Source organism: Cyprinus carpio, chromosome A5 (assembly GCF_018340385.1).
Source record: "Cyprinus carpio isolate SPL01 chromosome A5, ASM1834038v1, whole genome shotgun sequence".
Classification (NCBI taxonomy): domain Eukaryota; kingdom Metazoa; phylum Chordata; class Actinopteri; order Cypriniformes; family Cyprinidae; genus Cyprinus; species Cyprinus carpio.
This window is the reverse complement of record NC_056576.1, coordinates 30,066,468-30,083,781: the sequence shown is the minus strand read 5'-3', so window position 1 is coordinate 30,083,781 and position 17,314 is coordinate 30,066,468. Positions and strand designations below refer to the sequence as shown.

At 37.3% G+C, this 17,314-nt stretch overlaps 2 protein-coding genes across 2 annotated transcripts in view; one reads left to right on the top strand and one right to left on the bottom strand.

Annotated features, from left to right (window-relative positions):
- The window catches only part of LOC122145082 (transmembrane protein 211-like), a 123,403-nt gene extending 112,603 nt beyond the window's left edge, over positions 1-10,800 (top strand). The window contains exon 3 of the mRNA XM_042756850.1: positions 8,555-10,800. Coding sequence (XP_042612784.1) covers positions 8,555-8,781 — 227 coding nt within the window. The 3' untranslated portion in view covers positions 8,782-10,800. The remainder of the gene's footprint in view (positions 1-8,554) is intronic.
- A 176-nt stretch (positions 10,801-10,976) lies between these two features.
- LOC109106971 (spermatogenesis-associated protein 22-like) lies at positions 10,977-16,066 on the bottom strand. Its single transcript, XM_042756849.1, has 8 exons — positions 15,816-16,066; positions 15,412-15,461; positions 14,990-15,121; positions 14,546-14,684; positions 13,093-13,437; positions 12,848-12,951; positions 12,679-12,776; positions 10,977-11,493 (listed from the first exon to the last, which is right to left on the bottom strand). Exons 2-8 carry the CDS (start codon positions 15,443-15,445, stop codon positions 11,302-11,304), a joined length of 1,044 nt encoding a protein of 347 aa, XP_042612783.1. The 5' UTR covers positions 15,446-15,461; positions 15,816-16,066; the 3' UTR covers positions 10,977-11,301.
- Between the last annotated feature and the right edge of the window lie 1,248 nt (positions 16,067-17,314).

The following is a 17,314-nucleotide window of genomic DNA, read 5'->3' as shown; positions in this document are numbered from 1 at the left end:
AATTCTAAAAATGCCCATGGACTTAAAAAAGTTTATTAACTTTATTGTAACTTTACTACCTTGGTTGTTTCATTTTATTCTAATGCTTTTGTCTCGTTCTAAATAGTTTTAAGATATCTTGAGGACCCCTCTAGATTTTTATCTATATTTTTTGTAACAATACCTGTGATGCATTGTAATTAATTATGTACTACGTTTTCTCTCTCTCTCTCTCTCTCTCTCTCTCTCTCCTAAAGCCTCAGATGAATTGTGATGTAATATACAGTGAGAGAAGAGACACAAAACGAGTAAGAAGGGGAATGGGATCAGGAAATGGCATGAGCCAGATTCATACTTGCATCTCCCGCATCTCAACAAGTCAGAGTGCTGCACTATCCTTCAGGCCTAGTCTCTGATGTACACTGCATAGCTTAACTGAATTTGCTTTTCATCTGAAGGCTTAACAGTTTGTGCTGTAATTTGCGAAGGATTCGGAGGCTCAAAGAGAAACAGCGCTGGCCGAGTGTTGCTTGATAATTAAGTATCATTAGAGTCTTAGTCACTACTCTAGAGCTGTATTTACAGAGACAGGGCTTTGGGAGTGAAGAAGACAGCCTGTTTCTGCTTGTCTGTTTACTCTATATGAGTGTGTGTGTGTGTGTGTGTGTGTGTGTGTGTGTGTGTGTGTGTGTGTGTGTGTGAGAGAGAGTGAGCTTCAGAAGGAGTTTGTAATGTTTGTACAGCCTCATTACTCATGAGGCCCTCAGATCATATGCGGTGAGAGAGTAAAGAGAGAGAAAGAGAAAAGTCTGTATAGTAACTATAGTCTCAAGTGTAACTGTAAACTTAGCAAGTTTGAGTTGTTGTTTAATGTTCACCGCAGGGGTTTGACATCTGTTTTATCAGCCAAACTCCTGTGACTAGGCTCACACAAAATCTGTGCCCACAGAACTCATTTGCCCATATGCCCCGTCTCTTTTGTGTTTATTCAATATTTAGGTTAATTTGATAATGTTTTCAGAAACCAAAAGGAGTTTAGTTTTTAACGAAATTTTAAATATTTAACACAAATCTTTCCCACAGAATTCCACAGATTTTCCCCTCAATATAAATAAAAATATAAAATATAAATACAGCAGATTCCTTCTAGGCCTATGACCTAAATTATTATCTTAAACGTTTAAAAGAGAGAAAATAATGAACTGTACAAAAATATTACTAAACATTATAAATAATGTATCAATATTACTGCTATTGATCAATTTAAAAAGTAATTAATTAATTGCACACATTTATGTAATTATAGATTAAAGGTGCTGTATGTCATTTTTTTGACTGTACCAAAGTATAAAAACACCATAATACATCTGCAGATATTTAGGAAACATGCTAAGTTCACATACTTGTTTCTCCGAAAAACAATGCTAAAGCCAGTTATTCTACATGTGCATTCCATGTCAGAATGTCTGTTTTTGTTTTGGTCTGTGTGATTCCGCCCACTTACAGTTTAACAAATAGTATTTCGACACCCCAGGATGCCAAAGAGCAGAAAACAGTGTATTGCAGCCATGGTAGCGAGTGAACCAATTGTAGGTCACAGATTGTAGATTCTACCTCACCTAAAAAACCTCGGCATCCATCTAAAAGGCTCTAAGACCAGAGACATATTAAAACACGGATAAATCAACTCATCAACTTGCAGTGTAAGGCTTGTAGCCTTCCATTGTCAATTGCACTCATTCCCGTCGCATGTCCTCAATCTGACAACCCGCGTCTGAGGAGGAGGGGGCGTTAGAAACAATATTTTGAATTTGGACTGCAGTACCCATTTCAACCACTATCTGTCAGTATTACATATTGCACCTTTAAAGGTGCTGTATGTAGGATTGACACAGAGTGGTTGAAGTAGGTATTGCAGTCCAATTTCAAAAAATTTTGTGAGGGTTTTTTTTCACCTGGCCCCCCTCCTCAGACTTGACACACACACAGAGGTTGCCAGATTAACAACACAAACAGGAACGAGTGCACTTGACGATGAATGAAATGAAATATGCTATGTTTTCCGGCACCTGGCAACCCATGTTTTAATTGCGTTCTTCAACATGTTTATCAGCCAACACCAAATATTAATCGCAGAAACCTTTTTTCCAGCTCTATTAAATATTTGTATGGAATAATACTTTCCAACAGTGACACTGGCTCAGTCACACTGTCAGCTAGATAATATCCACCAACGGTTCCACACACTTTTAGTGCAGTTCACCTTCGGTTATCACATGTCTCCCACCATCCCCAAAGAGATCCATATGCACTATCATTCAAAGTGATGGTGAGGCTGAACTCATCACGTCCAATGAACATGTCATAATGAATGGCTGCTCTGGAAACTCTCTGCTGTGGTCTGGGTGAGCAGATTCAGAATCAAGCCCTGTAAGACGTGTGCCATGAGAGGGGCAGGTTAGAATGTTATTACACTATTCACTGAATCTCATCATCAAATCATTTGTCACCAAAGCACATACTGCCAGTGGATTACAGCAGCGGCCGCAGGTTGCATGCTTGTGTGGTTAGTCAACCTTGCCAAGCAAGAAATCAGATTCTGTGTTCTCAGTATTGCTTTAAGATTGAGGATGGGAATAGGACAGATAAAATATGCCATATAACCTCTAACTTCTCCACACAAAACACAGCACGCATATAGGAAACTACGAAAAGGTTTAAATTAGAGAGAAAATAGAATTTAGTTGCATGTTATATCCAGCTTTGATGGTTGGAGGTGGACAGATGTTGACCACATAGTCGATGTCATGTGTCTCGCAGTGGCTACAACTCTTGCATTTGCTAAAATCAATCACTGGACAAAGTTTAGAGGGATAGATCATCCAAAAATGAAAATTCTGCTGCTCCAACCCTCCAACCTGTTTGCTGATTTTTGGCCACATTCACACAGCATAAGTCAAAAGTGATTTGTTGATGAATGTTTTATGGACTTCGCCATCTTTGATATTACTTTAGTCACTGTCTCTATGGTTACATCAGGTGATGACTTTGGTTACTCGTGCTTTCGGGCCACTTTTGTAAGCTGCTGTGTGAACAGAAAATTTGGATACTCACACCTACAGCTAAATAAAATTGTCAGTTCCAAAAACTGACAGTGTGAATGTAGCCAAAAGGGCCTTTTTTTTACATTCCCTTCCATTCTGCACATTCCACATTCAATTGCAACACATTCAAGAACCAATGGCATTCGTTATGCATTGCTGTGGACACAATGTGGACATAAATGAGATTCCGAGATGATGTCAGAGCTTTGGTGGAGAGGAAACATTATTAGTGAATTATGACTAAATTTCAGTCTATTCCTCACACAAAGTTAACACAAATCTGCAGGTTGATTGGATGATTTACAAAAAAAAAATTATATATACATATATATATATATATATATATATATATCTATATTATATATATATATCTATATATATATATATATATATAGAGGTCCTTCTCAAAAAAATTAGCATATTGTGAAAAAGTTCATTATTTTCCATAATGTAATGATAAAAATTAAACTTTCATATATTTTAGATTCATTGCACACCAACTGAAATATTTCAGGTCTTTTATTGTTTTAATACTGATGATTTTGGCATACAGCTCATGTAAACCCAAAATTCCTATCTCAAAAAATTAGCATATTTCATCCGACCAATAAAAGAAAAGTGTTTTTAATACAAACAAAGTCAACCTTCAAATAATTATGTTCAGTTATGCTCAATACTTGGTCGGGAATCCTTTTGCAGAAATGACTGCTTCAATGCGGCGTGGCATGGAGGCAATCAGCCTGTGGCACTGCTGAGGTGTTATGGAGGCCCAGGGTGCTTCGATAGCGGCCTTAAGCTCATCCAGAGTGTTGGGTCTTGCGTCTCTCAACTTTCTCTTCACAATATCCCACAGATTCTCTATGGGGTTCAGGTCAGGAGAGTTGGCAGGCCAATTGAGCACAGTAATACCATGGTCAGTAAACCATTTACCAGTGGTTTTGGCACTGTGAGCAGGTGCCAGGTCGTGTGCTGAAAAAACAAAATCTTCATCTCCATAAAGCTTTTCAGCAGATGGAAGCATGAAGTGCTCCAAAATCTCCTGATAGCTAGCTGCATTGACCCTGCCCTTGATAAAACACAGTGGACCAACACCAGCAGCTGAACACCCCAGACCATCACTGACTGTGGGTACTTGACACTGGACTTCAGGCATTTTGGCATTTCCTTCTCCCCAGTCTTCCTCCAGACTCTCGCACCTTGATTTCCGAATGACATGCAAAATTTGCTTTCATCCGAAAAAAGTGCTTTGGACACACTGAGCAACAGTCCAGTGCTGCTTCTCTGTAGCCCAGGTCAGGCGCTTCTGCCGCTGTTTCTGGTTCAAAAGCACACGCCTGTGCACGGTGGACTCTGGATGTTTTCTACTCCAGACTCAGTCCACTGCTTCCGCAGGTCCCCCAAGGTCTGGAATCGGTCCTTCTCCACAATCTTCCTCAGGGTCCGGTCACCTCTTCTCGTTGTGCAGCGTTTTTTGCCACACTTTTTCCTTCCCACAGACTTCCCACTGATGTGCCTTGATACAGCACTCTGGGAACAGCCTATTCGTTCAGAAATTTCTTTCTGTGTCTTACCCTCTCGCTTGAGGGTGTCAATGATGGCCTTCTGGACAGCAGTCAGGTCGGCAGTCTTACCCATGATTGCGGTTTTGAGTAATGAAACCAGGCTGGGAGTTTTTAAAAGCCTCAGGAATGTTTTGCAGGTGTTTACAGTTATTTAGTTGATTCAGATGATTAGGTTAATAGCTCGTTTAGAGAACCTTTTCATGATATGCGAAAAGGGAAAAAAAAAAGGGAATGTGTGTGTATGCATGTATGTATGCATCTGTATCCAGGCGCGTAGCAACCGGTGAAATATTTCAGTTGGATGTGCAATGAATCTAAAATATATGAAAGTTTAATTTTTATCATTACATTATGGAAAATAATGAATTTTTTCACAATATGCTAATTTTTTTGAGAAGGACCTGTATATACACACACACACACACCACACACGTCACGATACAGAAAAAGAAAAATCGCAACTTCCCTTTCATGCTGAATTATTTACTGTGGTTACTGACAATATGCCCTAGATGTTGTCAATAGAGCTTAACTTATATTTAACCTGTAATATGTCTTTAAAGCAGGTCTTTGGTGTTGAAGCATGTTCTTTTTAAAGCAAACTGACTCTCTTAGCTTTATGTACTTGTTGACCCTGAATCTAAATTTAGCCACTTTTAAGAGTATGTTATTCATCATTTGTGAATCAAAGCCACATGTGAAAACAAATGACCAAAATACCATCAAGTCTGCTTTGTAACACTGTGCAATTTGAGAATCAAGTTGATGTGGACTTTGAAGTGTCACACAGCAGTGTGCCGTTCCTTACTCTCTCTCTCTCTCTCTCTCTCTCTCTCTCTCTCTCTCTCTCACACACACACACACAGGCTCAAGCCTTTATCTGATCCAGACTGCATTTGGCCCTGAGCTTTGCGAGCCTCTGCAGCGAAGCCCTTGTTGATTTGACCCGCTTTAATTACACTCCATACAGTAGTGCTATCTGTATGTGTGTCTTTCATTGAAGATTGCCTTCGAAATGAAATTTTATTGAATAGCTTGTTGAGTCTCATTGAATGCCCTGTCATCTAAGTGTAAACATCCACTGATAGCAGTTACTTCCCTCGGCTGGAGAAGCCACGTTTGACTGCGTCTTTTCTGCGGATACAGGCAAAGATAGAGAAGGACATTATGATGTCATTAGCAGAGCAGCTTTGAGATGTCAGGCCTCCGCTGATAAACACAGGCCAATGTAGAGCGCAGCTGGATCTGAGGCCATTAAACTGAAGCAAAAGCACTGTTCTTAGCATGGTAGCGGGGATGAGAGGGGCTTCTGGGTCTTTTTGTGTGGAGAAGCTGAAGAAGGATAATAGATAGAAGAATTAAGATGTTCTGTGCCCCTGGGCAAAAATAGCCATTAATACGTTACGTGGTAACAATGGGGGCCTCTTTCACTGCATTTATTTGAGCAAAAATACAGTAAAACAATAATATTGTGGAATATTATTACAATGTAAAATATAGTTTTTCTATATTAATATATTTAAGCATGTAATTTATTAATGTGATCACAAATCATGCTAATATGCTGATTTGGTGCTCAAAAACATTTTTATTAGTGTTGAAAACAGCTTAATATTTTAATGGAAACTGTCATGCATTTTTTTTTTTTTTTTTTTGCAGGATTAAGAATCACATAGTTGAATGAACATAGTTTATTTTCGAAACAGAAACCTTTGGTAACATTGTGAATGCCTTTACTTTCATTTTTGGTCATTTTTTGGTCAACCTTTGGTAACATTGTGAATGCCTTTACTTTCATTTTTGGGCTGTGTCCTGAGTCCCCTGCTCTACTCTCTCTACACACATGACTGCATGTCTTCCCACAGCTCCACATCTATTATTAAATTTGCTGATGATACTGTGGTTCTGGGCCTCATTTCCAACAATAATGAGACCGCATACTTGGATGAGGTAGAGAAATTAACATCATGGTGCCAGGACAATTGTCTCTCTCTGAATGTGAGCAAAAATAAAGAGCTGATTGTTGAATTCAGGAAGAGACAGCAGCAGCCCTATACTCCTCTAATGATCAGCGGGACCCCTGTGGAGAGGGTGAGCAGCTTCAAGTACCTCGGTGTGAAACATCTCCGAGGACCTGACTTGGACTACACACATTCAAAACAGGTTAATAAAGCCAGGCAAAAGACTGTACCATCTGAGACAGCTGAGAAAATCAGGGTTTCACCTGCAATCCTGAAAACTTTCTATTCAGGGGCCATAGAAAGCGTATGACTCAGTGTATATCAGTGTGGTATGGGAACAGCTCCAGTCATGACTGCACAAGCCCTGCAGAGAGTTGTGCGCTTAGCTGAGCGCATCTCAGGGGTCTGCTCTCCCCTCTCTGCAGGACATCTACCCTCAAAATGCAAAAGCAGAGCTTGTTTAAAATAATCAAGGACTCCATTCACCACCCAGTAACCATCTTTTTCACTTTGCTGCCATCTGGTAAGCGTTTCCGTAGCCTGATGTCAAAAAACTGAGAGGGACTTAGGAGGAGTTTCTTCCCCCAGGCCATCAGGCTCCTAAACTCAAAACCAGCCTCTTAAACATCTTCATGTCTCCACTTAATATTCACTTTATCAGTAAGACATTCATCATTCACTACCTCACATTGACATACTGTAAGTGTCAACCTGTTTGCACATTCGCCTCTTGTACATTCCTGTGTATCTTAATATTTAAGACTACAGTTTACTTTCATGCACATTTTTTCCCACTATATATTTAATTCTACAGTATACATATTTTTATATATTTTATATTTTATTCTTATATTTTTATTGTTTACTTTTATTTCATTCTTTCATAGCTATATTTATGTATATTTCATCTGTGTTGTATTCTTTAATAATTGCACTGTCCATGGAGCGGACCTGACTCACATTTCACTGCTGGTTATATATGCTCTATAGAATTGTGTATGTGACAAATAAAAATCTTGAATCTTGAATCTTGAATCTTAAATGCATCCTTGCTGAATAAACCCCCCCAAACTTTTGAATGGTAGTGTATTATATTACTGTATATCATAATATTTTACCCAATGTGTCTCCTCTCAATATATATTATATAGTAGCCTATGTAAATAGTCTTAACTTAAATAGTCTCATTTAAATAGTCTTCAATTTTTAACATTTTAAAAGGCATTGTTTTTACTGTGACCATAATTCAGTCAAACTGAAGATGCATGTACTCTGCCAGCATAGCAATGGATCCTGATTCAATAGATATTTGACAGCAAATGATTTTAACACAGCTGTTCAGCCATGGGTAGTGAGCACTGATTCTGACTGAGAAAATGGATCGGCCAGAAACTCTATTAATGGCTTTCCTCAGTCACCATACACCCCCTACATTCAGGTACTTTTAGTTATCATTCAATGAATTTTAAATTCATACATACATGGGCTGATGTTTTTGTATATATTTTATATTTCTATGGCAAAATTGGAAACAGTATTGTGGGCCTTTCTTCCATTAATGCTCAGTTCAGCAGAAACACAGCTCTCTACTGCCACCCTGAGCATTTTTGTTGCTACTACAAGTATTGGTGACTGATCAGAATTTTTTTAGGGGTATGGACCCTTTTCACGTTTAAAACCACTATTAAAACCTCTTAGTTGATAATATGGGGTCTACAGTACATCATTTTGATGTAGTTAATAATTTTTTTATATTTAATATGCCTTATTCCCATAAGTTCATAATTTAAATGTGTTAAGATACCATAAAAATTTATGTATTTTATGTGTTCTTCAAAATGAGTTTTTACTGAAACTTTAATTTTAAAATCAAAGTACAATTCATGTCATCGTACTTGCACCAATGCACCAATAATTAATTTGCTTCCTCTCTGTTTCTCTGCTCTAGTGGTCATTATGGCATCTGGTTTACTGGTTTACCCCTTCGGTCTCAGCTCCAGCCTGGTCAAATCTTTCTGCGGAGACTCTGACATCTACTACGCCGGGGAGTGTCAGATAGGATGGGGCTACATGCTGGCTATCGTAGGTGTCATGCTCACCCTCTTCCTGCCCTTTTTCGCTAAGTACGCCCCCAAGGAGCAGCTGTCACCCACCCCATTGCCCACTCTTTTATAGAGCACCACCAACAATATTCAACCTGCTCAGCCATCGTAACTATAAAGTGATCAATTTGAGGTCGGACAGACTGTGAAGTCTCAGCATCATTTGCCATGGTTGGTAATGTCATGAAGATAATGTTGCTCTGGAGCAGAACTCAAAACCATTCATCCCCTCTATTCTCACTGGTTTTTGTGCTAGTGTCTTCCTTAATTCGATAAGGTCTTTTTTCGTCACAGTCAACCTGCCAGGTGAAAAATTCATTCGAAAAGGATTATATGGATTTTGGTCTTTCCCTTCTTTCTAATTTATTTTCAAGCTTTGTTCTTGATTGAAGACCTCTAAGGACTAACTACTGAAAATAACGGATAATGGACCATGGTGCAAATTAGTATTTTAAAAAAAAAAATGTTTGCAAGGATCAAAACCAAAAATAGCTAATTAAATGAAAATTGAGTAACAATTTCCAATAATATTTTACTGCGACTTATCAGCATGCAATGAAAGGATAACAAAATAAATGGACTTCCTTTAATGGATCCAACAGGTTTAAAGGAACAGTTTCATCAAGAGAAACTGAACTCAAACTCAATAAATCTGACAGTCGGAAAGTTTCACTTCAGACAGTTTTATCACCTGATATAGTACCTATTCAAGGACCAACACTGTGGCTTAGGTAAACTGAAACCTTTTTATCCTCCATACAAGTTTTAAATTCACAGGCATCTGTCTGAATTCTCTTCATTTTGTTTCTCATAACCTCGTGAGGACCATCAAGGAACTGTATTTACAGTGCGGACCAGGCCGTTGCTTCAAACTGCCATGGATGTACCACAAGCAGACTTTCCTCAACTGTATGTGAAAGTGAAATGATCCCACAAGTAAATCATTTATTTTCCCAAACTGAGTGAACAGGATATGTTGTGAAGTCTCCTTTCACGTTCTTTACCTTAACACCTACTAGTACTAAATTGTTCAGGATTCCTCAAATCAGGAGCGAGGCTGTTCTTATTTAAAGTTGGGCTTAGTTAACAGTGAGACACTATGTTCTGGAAAATACCAACTTCTAACCAACTTGTGCCTTTTGACCATTACTAAGACTGAAGTACCTTTCATCAAGTAAACTACTTCTAAAACATTTTGTAAATGCTTTCTTGTTGGTTTAACATTGTGTGATTATTTCTCTGTCTCCATCTTTAATGGTGATTAGTTTTAACTCATAAGTTTTTAATGTTGGCACTTCTTGAAAGCTGTTTTGTTTTGAAGGGGTTGCAAAAATGAACAAAATGATGAAAGCTAAATTAGCAAGTCATTGAACAAGACAGGACAACAATTCAGTCCTGATTTGTCATGACAGATTTATGTATTTCTTTTGGAAATTTGCTGTAACGATTAACTTAATGTGCTAATTCATTTATTCTTGGAACAGCAATACGGTGAAGCTAAAGCTTCTACTTGGATCGTTCCATATTGCACTTGGCTCACTTTTGCTGTTGTGTTGATTCATTTGAGTATTATGTGTTCAGGCTGGCTAAAAACATTGGCACTCAACTGCCCTCTTTGTAGATTTAACACCAAATTCTATGATGATATAGACAGGCTTAAAGCGAAACAAACACCCCCTCCCCCACTGCCTTAACTGTGTACTTAACTGTTAGGGTAAGTGAAGCTCAGAGGACAGAGCACAACTTTAGAATGGGCATGAGATGTCAAAGATAAGAGGCCCTTTAAACGTGTTTATGCAGGAGTACACTGGCATCCTCCGATTGCCTTGACAGTGATGGCAACTTGAATTCTTGAGTTCTGTTTATGATCATGTATGTGAAGTCTGACCACTGGTAGATCTTAGATTTTGTAGATTAGTGCTGTGGGTTTCCCACTGTGATGTTTTGGTTGTAAATAATTCTGTAACATGGCATCCTGATGTTCGGTTCCCTTTTGGAAGATATATTTTGCGATGTTACCTCATAATTGTGTTTAACCTTTAACAAATTGCTGTTGTGTTTCTTCTTTGTAATAAAGCATTTCATAAGCTTAGCAAATTGATGGCTTTTGAATGAAGACACCAACAAATCTTTAAAAAATATATATTTCCCAGGTTTGGGAATGGAATATATATATTTTTTAATTCACCAATTAACAATATAATAACATAGAATTTAGAACTCAAAAATGATGCATACAAATTTGAACGAAATAAATATATTGTCACATTTAAATTATGTATGCATAGTTGCATAGGAAATAAAATTACATGCATCTAAATTATAACTCAAGATTATATATGCACATAAATTAGAACTAAAATATTTTAAATGCATATTAATTAAAATAAATCAAATATTACAAATGCATCTAATCTGCAAAGTGAATCAAAATCTACAGATACAAATCACAGATTATACACTGTTTTACATTCACTGACTATTATGTGTCATTCCTTAACTACTTCACAACTAAACCAAAACTAACCCTAACTTCAGTATAAGTCTGTGCTACTGTAGTTTAATCTTTCTCCTGTTACTCACTCGATCCACATCACATTTCACTGAGAGCCAGCACCACATCCCTCATCTCTGCATCTGACGCTCTCACAGCCTCCAGGGCATTCCTTTGCTCTGACAGTGAAGCAGCTCGGACTGACACACAAGTCATCGTATCCTTTTCTCTGTGGTAGTTTCCAACGCAGCGATGCACCTGACCTCTGATCAGTCTGGGCAGTGTCTGATCCTGAAGAACAAATACACAAAGACTTAAACGTCAAGGTTTATGTTGTCTAAACCACTGCCAACATCACATAACAGTGTGCAGTCATTATGGTTTATTTTATTTGAAAAATAGAAAATGCGCAATTGAGAATAAGTAGGTGTAATTCATAACCCAGTGACAGCATCTTGTTTCTTTAATTGTTTCTTAAGATCTGTATCTGTAATGTCATCTCTGACATAAACCAACTACTGTACTTACATATTTAAAAAATATATATATATATTGGGAAATGACTGCCACCTACAGTAATACTGTAGGTATGAGTACAAGTGGTACAGACCACTTTTATTTTACTTATTTATTTATTTTTCAGTTTGTATTCATTTTTGGAGCTTGACAGCAATGGTAACTATTAATTTTCATTTTATGGAAGAGAACAATGTGAACATTCTCCAAAACATCTGTGTTCTGTGAGAAAGAAAGTCATACGGATTTGGAACAACATGCCAGTGAGTAAATAACATCTTCATGTTAACTTCATGGAACTTGGAAATATAAAATATAGTTAATGCAAAATATAAAAAAAAAATATATACACTACCATTCAAACTCTTAGGATTAAGATTGTTTTTAAATGTCTGTGAAAGAAGTCTTTTATGGTCAACAAGGCTGCATTTATTTATATATACTGCATTTATAAAACAGTAATATTATATTGAAATATTTATTGCAACTTAAAATAACCATTTTCTATTTTATTATATTTTAAAATGTAACTGAATTTTCAGCAGTCATTACTCCAGTCTTCAGTGTCACATGATCCTTCAGAAATCATTCTAATATGCTGATTTGGCACTCAAGTGACATTTCTTATTATTATCAATGTTGAAAACAGGTGTGCTGCTTATTATTTTTGTGGAAACTGTAATAATTTTTTTTCAGGATTCTTTGATGACTAGAAAGACATCTGATGATTAAAAAACAGCATTTATTTGAAAAAAGAATTTTTGGCTTTAACATTATAAACACCTTTACAGTTGCTTTTATTCAATTTAATGTCTCCTTACTGACCCCAAACTTTTGAATGGTAGTGTATTTAAAAAAATAAATGACATAAAATAAAATGATACATTTGTAAAAATGCATTCGTTACATGGAAGAAGAAAAGATGCACCTCTGGAAGAGAACCAGTATTCTCAGACTCACATTTTCATAGTAAAGGCACTGGACCACCTCTTTACCATGCCTCATGAGAAATTTCTTTGCTCCGTATTCTCCAACTGTAACTGCAGAGTCCAGTGTAGCTGTGCAGTGACAGAGCTGTTAGACACAGACTCAAATCAAGGGGACCGCATGTGTGTGCGAGTCTCCTCACCAAACATCTCAAATAGCATTGGTACTCTGCTCTTGTACTGACTCCAGTGCTTCATGCCTTCAATAACAGCAGTAATAACACGCAGTGATGTCTCTCGAGGGGGTCTATCCAGGAGTAAATCAGAAATGTTAGTTCAGGTTTGCAGCATTCCAGGAAAGTGGAACAGACTGTGCATTTTTACATGTAGGATTTTTTAATATGTTGAATGTGACCGACACTTTAGACTTGTAAATGAAGTGACACACACCTGCTGCTGAGGGGTGGTCCGGACACTTAAGGTGCCCGTCTTTTCTTTTGCCCACATTCCACTGGCTGATTGTCCTACAGGTCTGAAGTTCCACTTTCTGCTGTGACTCTGAGATCCAGGGCCCTGAGTTCTTCCTGCTGTGGGGGTACATTGCTGGGAAGTGTACGAAAGTCTGGGGGAATTTGTTGGGCAGTTAAATGACTGTTGATTCTGGATGCTGCTGGACCATCTGGGCTGGCTGAGCGAAACTGAGCTGCACCTTGGAGAGCCACCATGAAGCTGGGATCCAACTGCTGGCATCGAATCCTGTCTCACTGGAGACCTCTGTTGCCCTGTCTGTGACCTGGAGGTAAAATGGTGACAAATACAAAATATTATGTAACAAATGCTTTTCAGAATAACTAAAAATGTGCATAATTCAGTAAAACGTCTAAACATGCTGTTTTATTCAATTTTATAATATTATTTAGTGTAAGTTAATCAACTTGACTATGTTCTATACGGTTTGGTTACACTTCACAATAAGGTCCAATTAGTTAACATGGAATACCTAATTTTAACTAACAGTGAGCTATACTTTTGTTATATATTAATCTTTGTTAATATCACTTAATAATAATACAGTTGTTCATTGTAAGTTCATGTTAGCATGTCCATGAGCTAAGATTAATAAATGATTTACAAGTTTTTTTTTTTCTTTTCATTGTTAGTTCATGTTAACTAATGTAGTTAAAGGAATAGTTCACCCAAAAAAAAAAAAAAACTACAATTCTGAAATTGTACTCACCCTCAGGCCATCTAAGATGAGTTTGTTTCTTCATCGGAACAGATTTGGAGAAATTTAGCATTACATCACTTGCTCACCAATGTATACTATGCAGTGAATGGGTGCCGTCAAAATGAGAGTCCAAATAACTAATGATGGATTTATTTCTTAGAAAACACAGCTTCTTGCTACACATGATGTTAATTGATGGACTTGAGTCTATGGATTATTTATGGATTACTGTGATGTTTTTATCAGCTGTTTTGTCTCTCATTTTGACGGCACCCATTCATTTGCAGAGGATCCATTGGTGAGCAAGTGACGTAATGCGAAATTTCTCCAAATTTTGGATGGCACAAGGATGAGTAAATTTTTTACCAAATTTAATTTTTTTTTGATAAACTATTCCTTTAAAGCGTTACCTAAGATTACTTAAATACTATAATAAGTGATTCTTAAGGCTAAGGTCAGGAAGAAATAGCTCCTTTTTTTTTTTTTTTTTTTTTTTTACAAGATACCAATATTAATATGATATTTTTGGATGTATGCTTGCTTTACTGTTTTAAATCTTTGCTCTAAAATACAATCCTGCATTTATGAAGAAATAGATCACAGATTTAGAGACACAGCAGCTTCAAGACCTTTCTGGGTATATAGTCATTATTTTTTAGCATCAGTTGAGTACCAGACATAGGCAGGTTTTTTCGGGTGAGGTAAAGGTGCATATCCTCGTCCCACCACACCAGGTGAAGGAGCAGATCTAATGCTGGCTTGCTGTGATGAAAGATAGGTTCTCTGGTTCCACTGACCACTCTGACCTAAAGCTAAAGAGAATCCTAAGGTTATATTTGAAAATAAAACATAATGGGTGAAAGACAGAAAATGACATTATCAGCTTTGCCTGCATACAGACTGTAATTAGCTTTAGAGTCCATACCTTTCAAACCTTACAGATTCCCACACCACAGGACAATGAATTATTCCAACTCACAAAATATATCCAGCTTTATCCACATACATACAGTACGCTGATCAGCATATATATATAAAGTTACCTGAAAAATCATTTCAGTGTATTACAGTGTATCCACAGCTTTAGATACGAGACTGGTGCAGTGGAAATACATACTGGGAAGAGCAGAAGAGGAGGTTTTCGTCTCATTGTAGTGGCTGGTAGTGAAGAGCTCACTCTCTGAAGGATTAGACATCAAAGGCAGCCTGCTCCTCTTCCTTTGATTAAATAGAGGCACGGAGAGACAGCCTGCAGGAAGACAAAACTCTTCTTTGATTTCAGGCTCCAGCAACCTGAATAACACTTTTAACTGCAGCAAAGTGTTATATTAGCACATAAGCAGTTCAGTTATTTTTAACTGATTAGGCAAATTTCTGTACAGGGACCCCTCTGAAAATAATAAATATATTAAATTGCAAAATTAACTAGATTTTTAAGATAGTAAATGGCAGACTTGTAAGTAATCCAGCTCTTATTTTCTGTTGTGTATTTCCAACCAAGTAACATAAGAATTCATGTTATAGACAGACAAATCCTACCTGCGGATGGTCTCTGGTCTTCATTCCTCCGCATCCTGACAAATCACTGGCTGAGAGAGGTTTAGCAATATTATTGTGAAACAAGAATTCATTGTCAAATTATTCATTTCCAATAATTCATAAACTTTATACGTATTTCAGTTATCAGTGGCATTACGGGGGTCTGGTTTCTCATCGAGATTTAGTTTTCAGTGTTTGTGTCGACTGCATGAGAATTTATGACCTTTTCTGTCTTGTTCTCACTCTCTCAACTCAGCTCAAAACCATAAGTATTGTTGAAATATTCTGTTAAAAACTTCTATAATGATTTCATATGTAATACTCAAGCTGGGTTTTTTACTATTTGTTAAATTGATCCTGCTAATAGTAAAAGGTAATTCGTGTTCGAATAAAACTGTGCTTACCAGTACGAAATGACGTCAATGAAGTGAAAAGACGTGAATGGGAAGCTCTTATTTAGTAATTTAAGGCGTGTCTGTGGTTTAACTTTATATTAAGTCTTCAGTGTCACAACATTTTTGTTTATTATTGCGACGAATTCGTTTTGGCGCGAGGCGCGTGCGCTAGTTAACCACGAGTCATACCTCGAATCGGTTCTTTCGAACAGTTCGATTCAAAGAGCCCGAATTGAAAACATTCAGCGATTCATGTCTCATTGCAAGCATGCTCTATACATAATATACATATTTTAGGGTTGCAAGACTGTTTGGTTAGGGTAAATATGGCAACTTTATTTAAAAAAAAAAAGTTTTAATAAAAATCAACCTGAGACATAAATTGCTCTATCAAAACATTATTAATGTCTTATTAATGTTCAGTTGTTCTGAGATTTAGAGGTGAAAGATGTATTTGAAACTGTTCTATTCTTATTACATCTATTTACATTTCTGTATCATGCATCTTAGTTTTATGGTTAGTTTTAAATTCCTTCTTTTATCTGATTGGAAACAGCCAAGTATGTTACTCTCATAAATTAGATTTCTCACAATAGTTTGTCACCTCAGAGAATTCATATACGCAAAATATGTCTGTCAGCATTGGCTCTGATCCACTGAATTACTGATGTTCATTGCTAAGATCTGTGTGTGTGGTTTGTGTGTTTTAATCCTCTGTTTTACATGGATGATTATGTAAATGACAAAGAAATGAACAGTTTGTGCTCCTGGAGCTCTTTTAGTTACCAGAGTGACATAAGAGCAAATGAGCAAAGGTGTTTTGAGAAAGTTTTGAGTGGGTAATAAATTAACAGTGCTGATGGAATTGTGTTAAGTTCATATGATATTTAGCATATTTTGGTTGTAGAAAAAAGTGATTAGATTTATTTTATTTTTATTGTATTAATTTCAGTGTATGAGAAAGTATGATCTCTTCCGGTGTTGATAGTACAAAGAATAATTTTAAATCAGGTTTCAAATTCAGTTCCTGGAGGGCCACTGGGCTGAGTTTGTCCACAATTCATCCCAGCCTTCTGCGTATAGGCCTGAGTAGCCAACAACCCAGCCGGGTCCCCATGCTAACTGCATACCATCACCAACAAAGCATGAAATGGTCCCAAGCTCATCAAAATTGGACCGTGGATGACTGGACTGACTGTCTAATGAATCAAGATTCCTGGTGCATTACAGAGACACAAAAGCAAGGATATGGTGATTAACAACGGAGGCTATGGCACCTGGATGCACTTTTGGGCGATAACAGACCGGCAGTGGTTGTTTTTTTTTTTGTGTGGTGGTTTTTTTGTGACACTTTAGGCCCCATTATCCCAATAGCACAATCCCTGACAGCTGTCAAGTATCTGAGCATTTGTTTGGGTGATAGCTGTCAAGTATCTGAGCACTGTGTTCCTTGGCCATTACACATGATGATGATGCGCCATGCTGCACTACCAGAATCATCAAGCAGT

What these genes read in the sequence shown, in the direction of transcription:
- LOC109106971 (XM_042756849.1), bottom strand. Translation starts at nt 15,445, where the DNA reads ATGCGGAGGAATGAAGACCAGAGACCATCCGCAG. An exon ending in AGACCAGAGACCATCCGCAG is followed by an intron (nt 15,122 to 15,411) that starts GTAGGATTTGTC and finishes GTCTTCCTGCAG; the next exon opens with GCTGTCTCTCCGTGCCTCTA. An exon ending in CTCCTCTTCTGCTCTTCCCA is followed by an intron (nt 14,685 to 14,989) that starts GTATGTATTTCC and finishes GATTCTCTTTAG; the next exon opens with CTTTAGGTCAGAGTGGTCAG.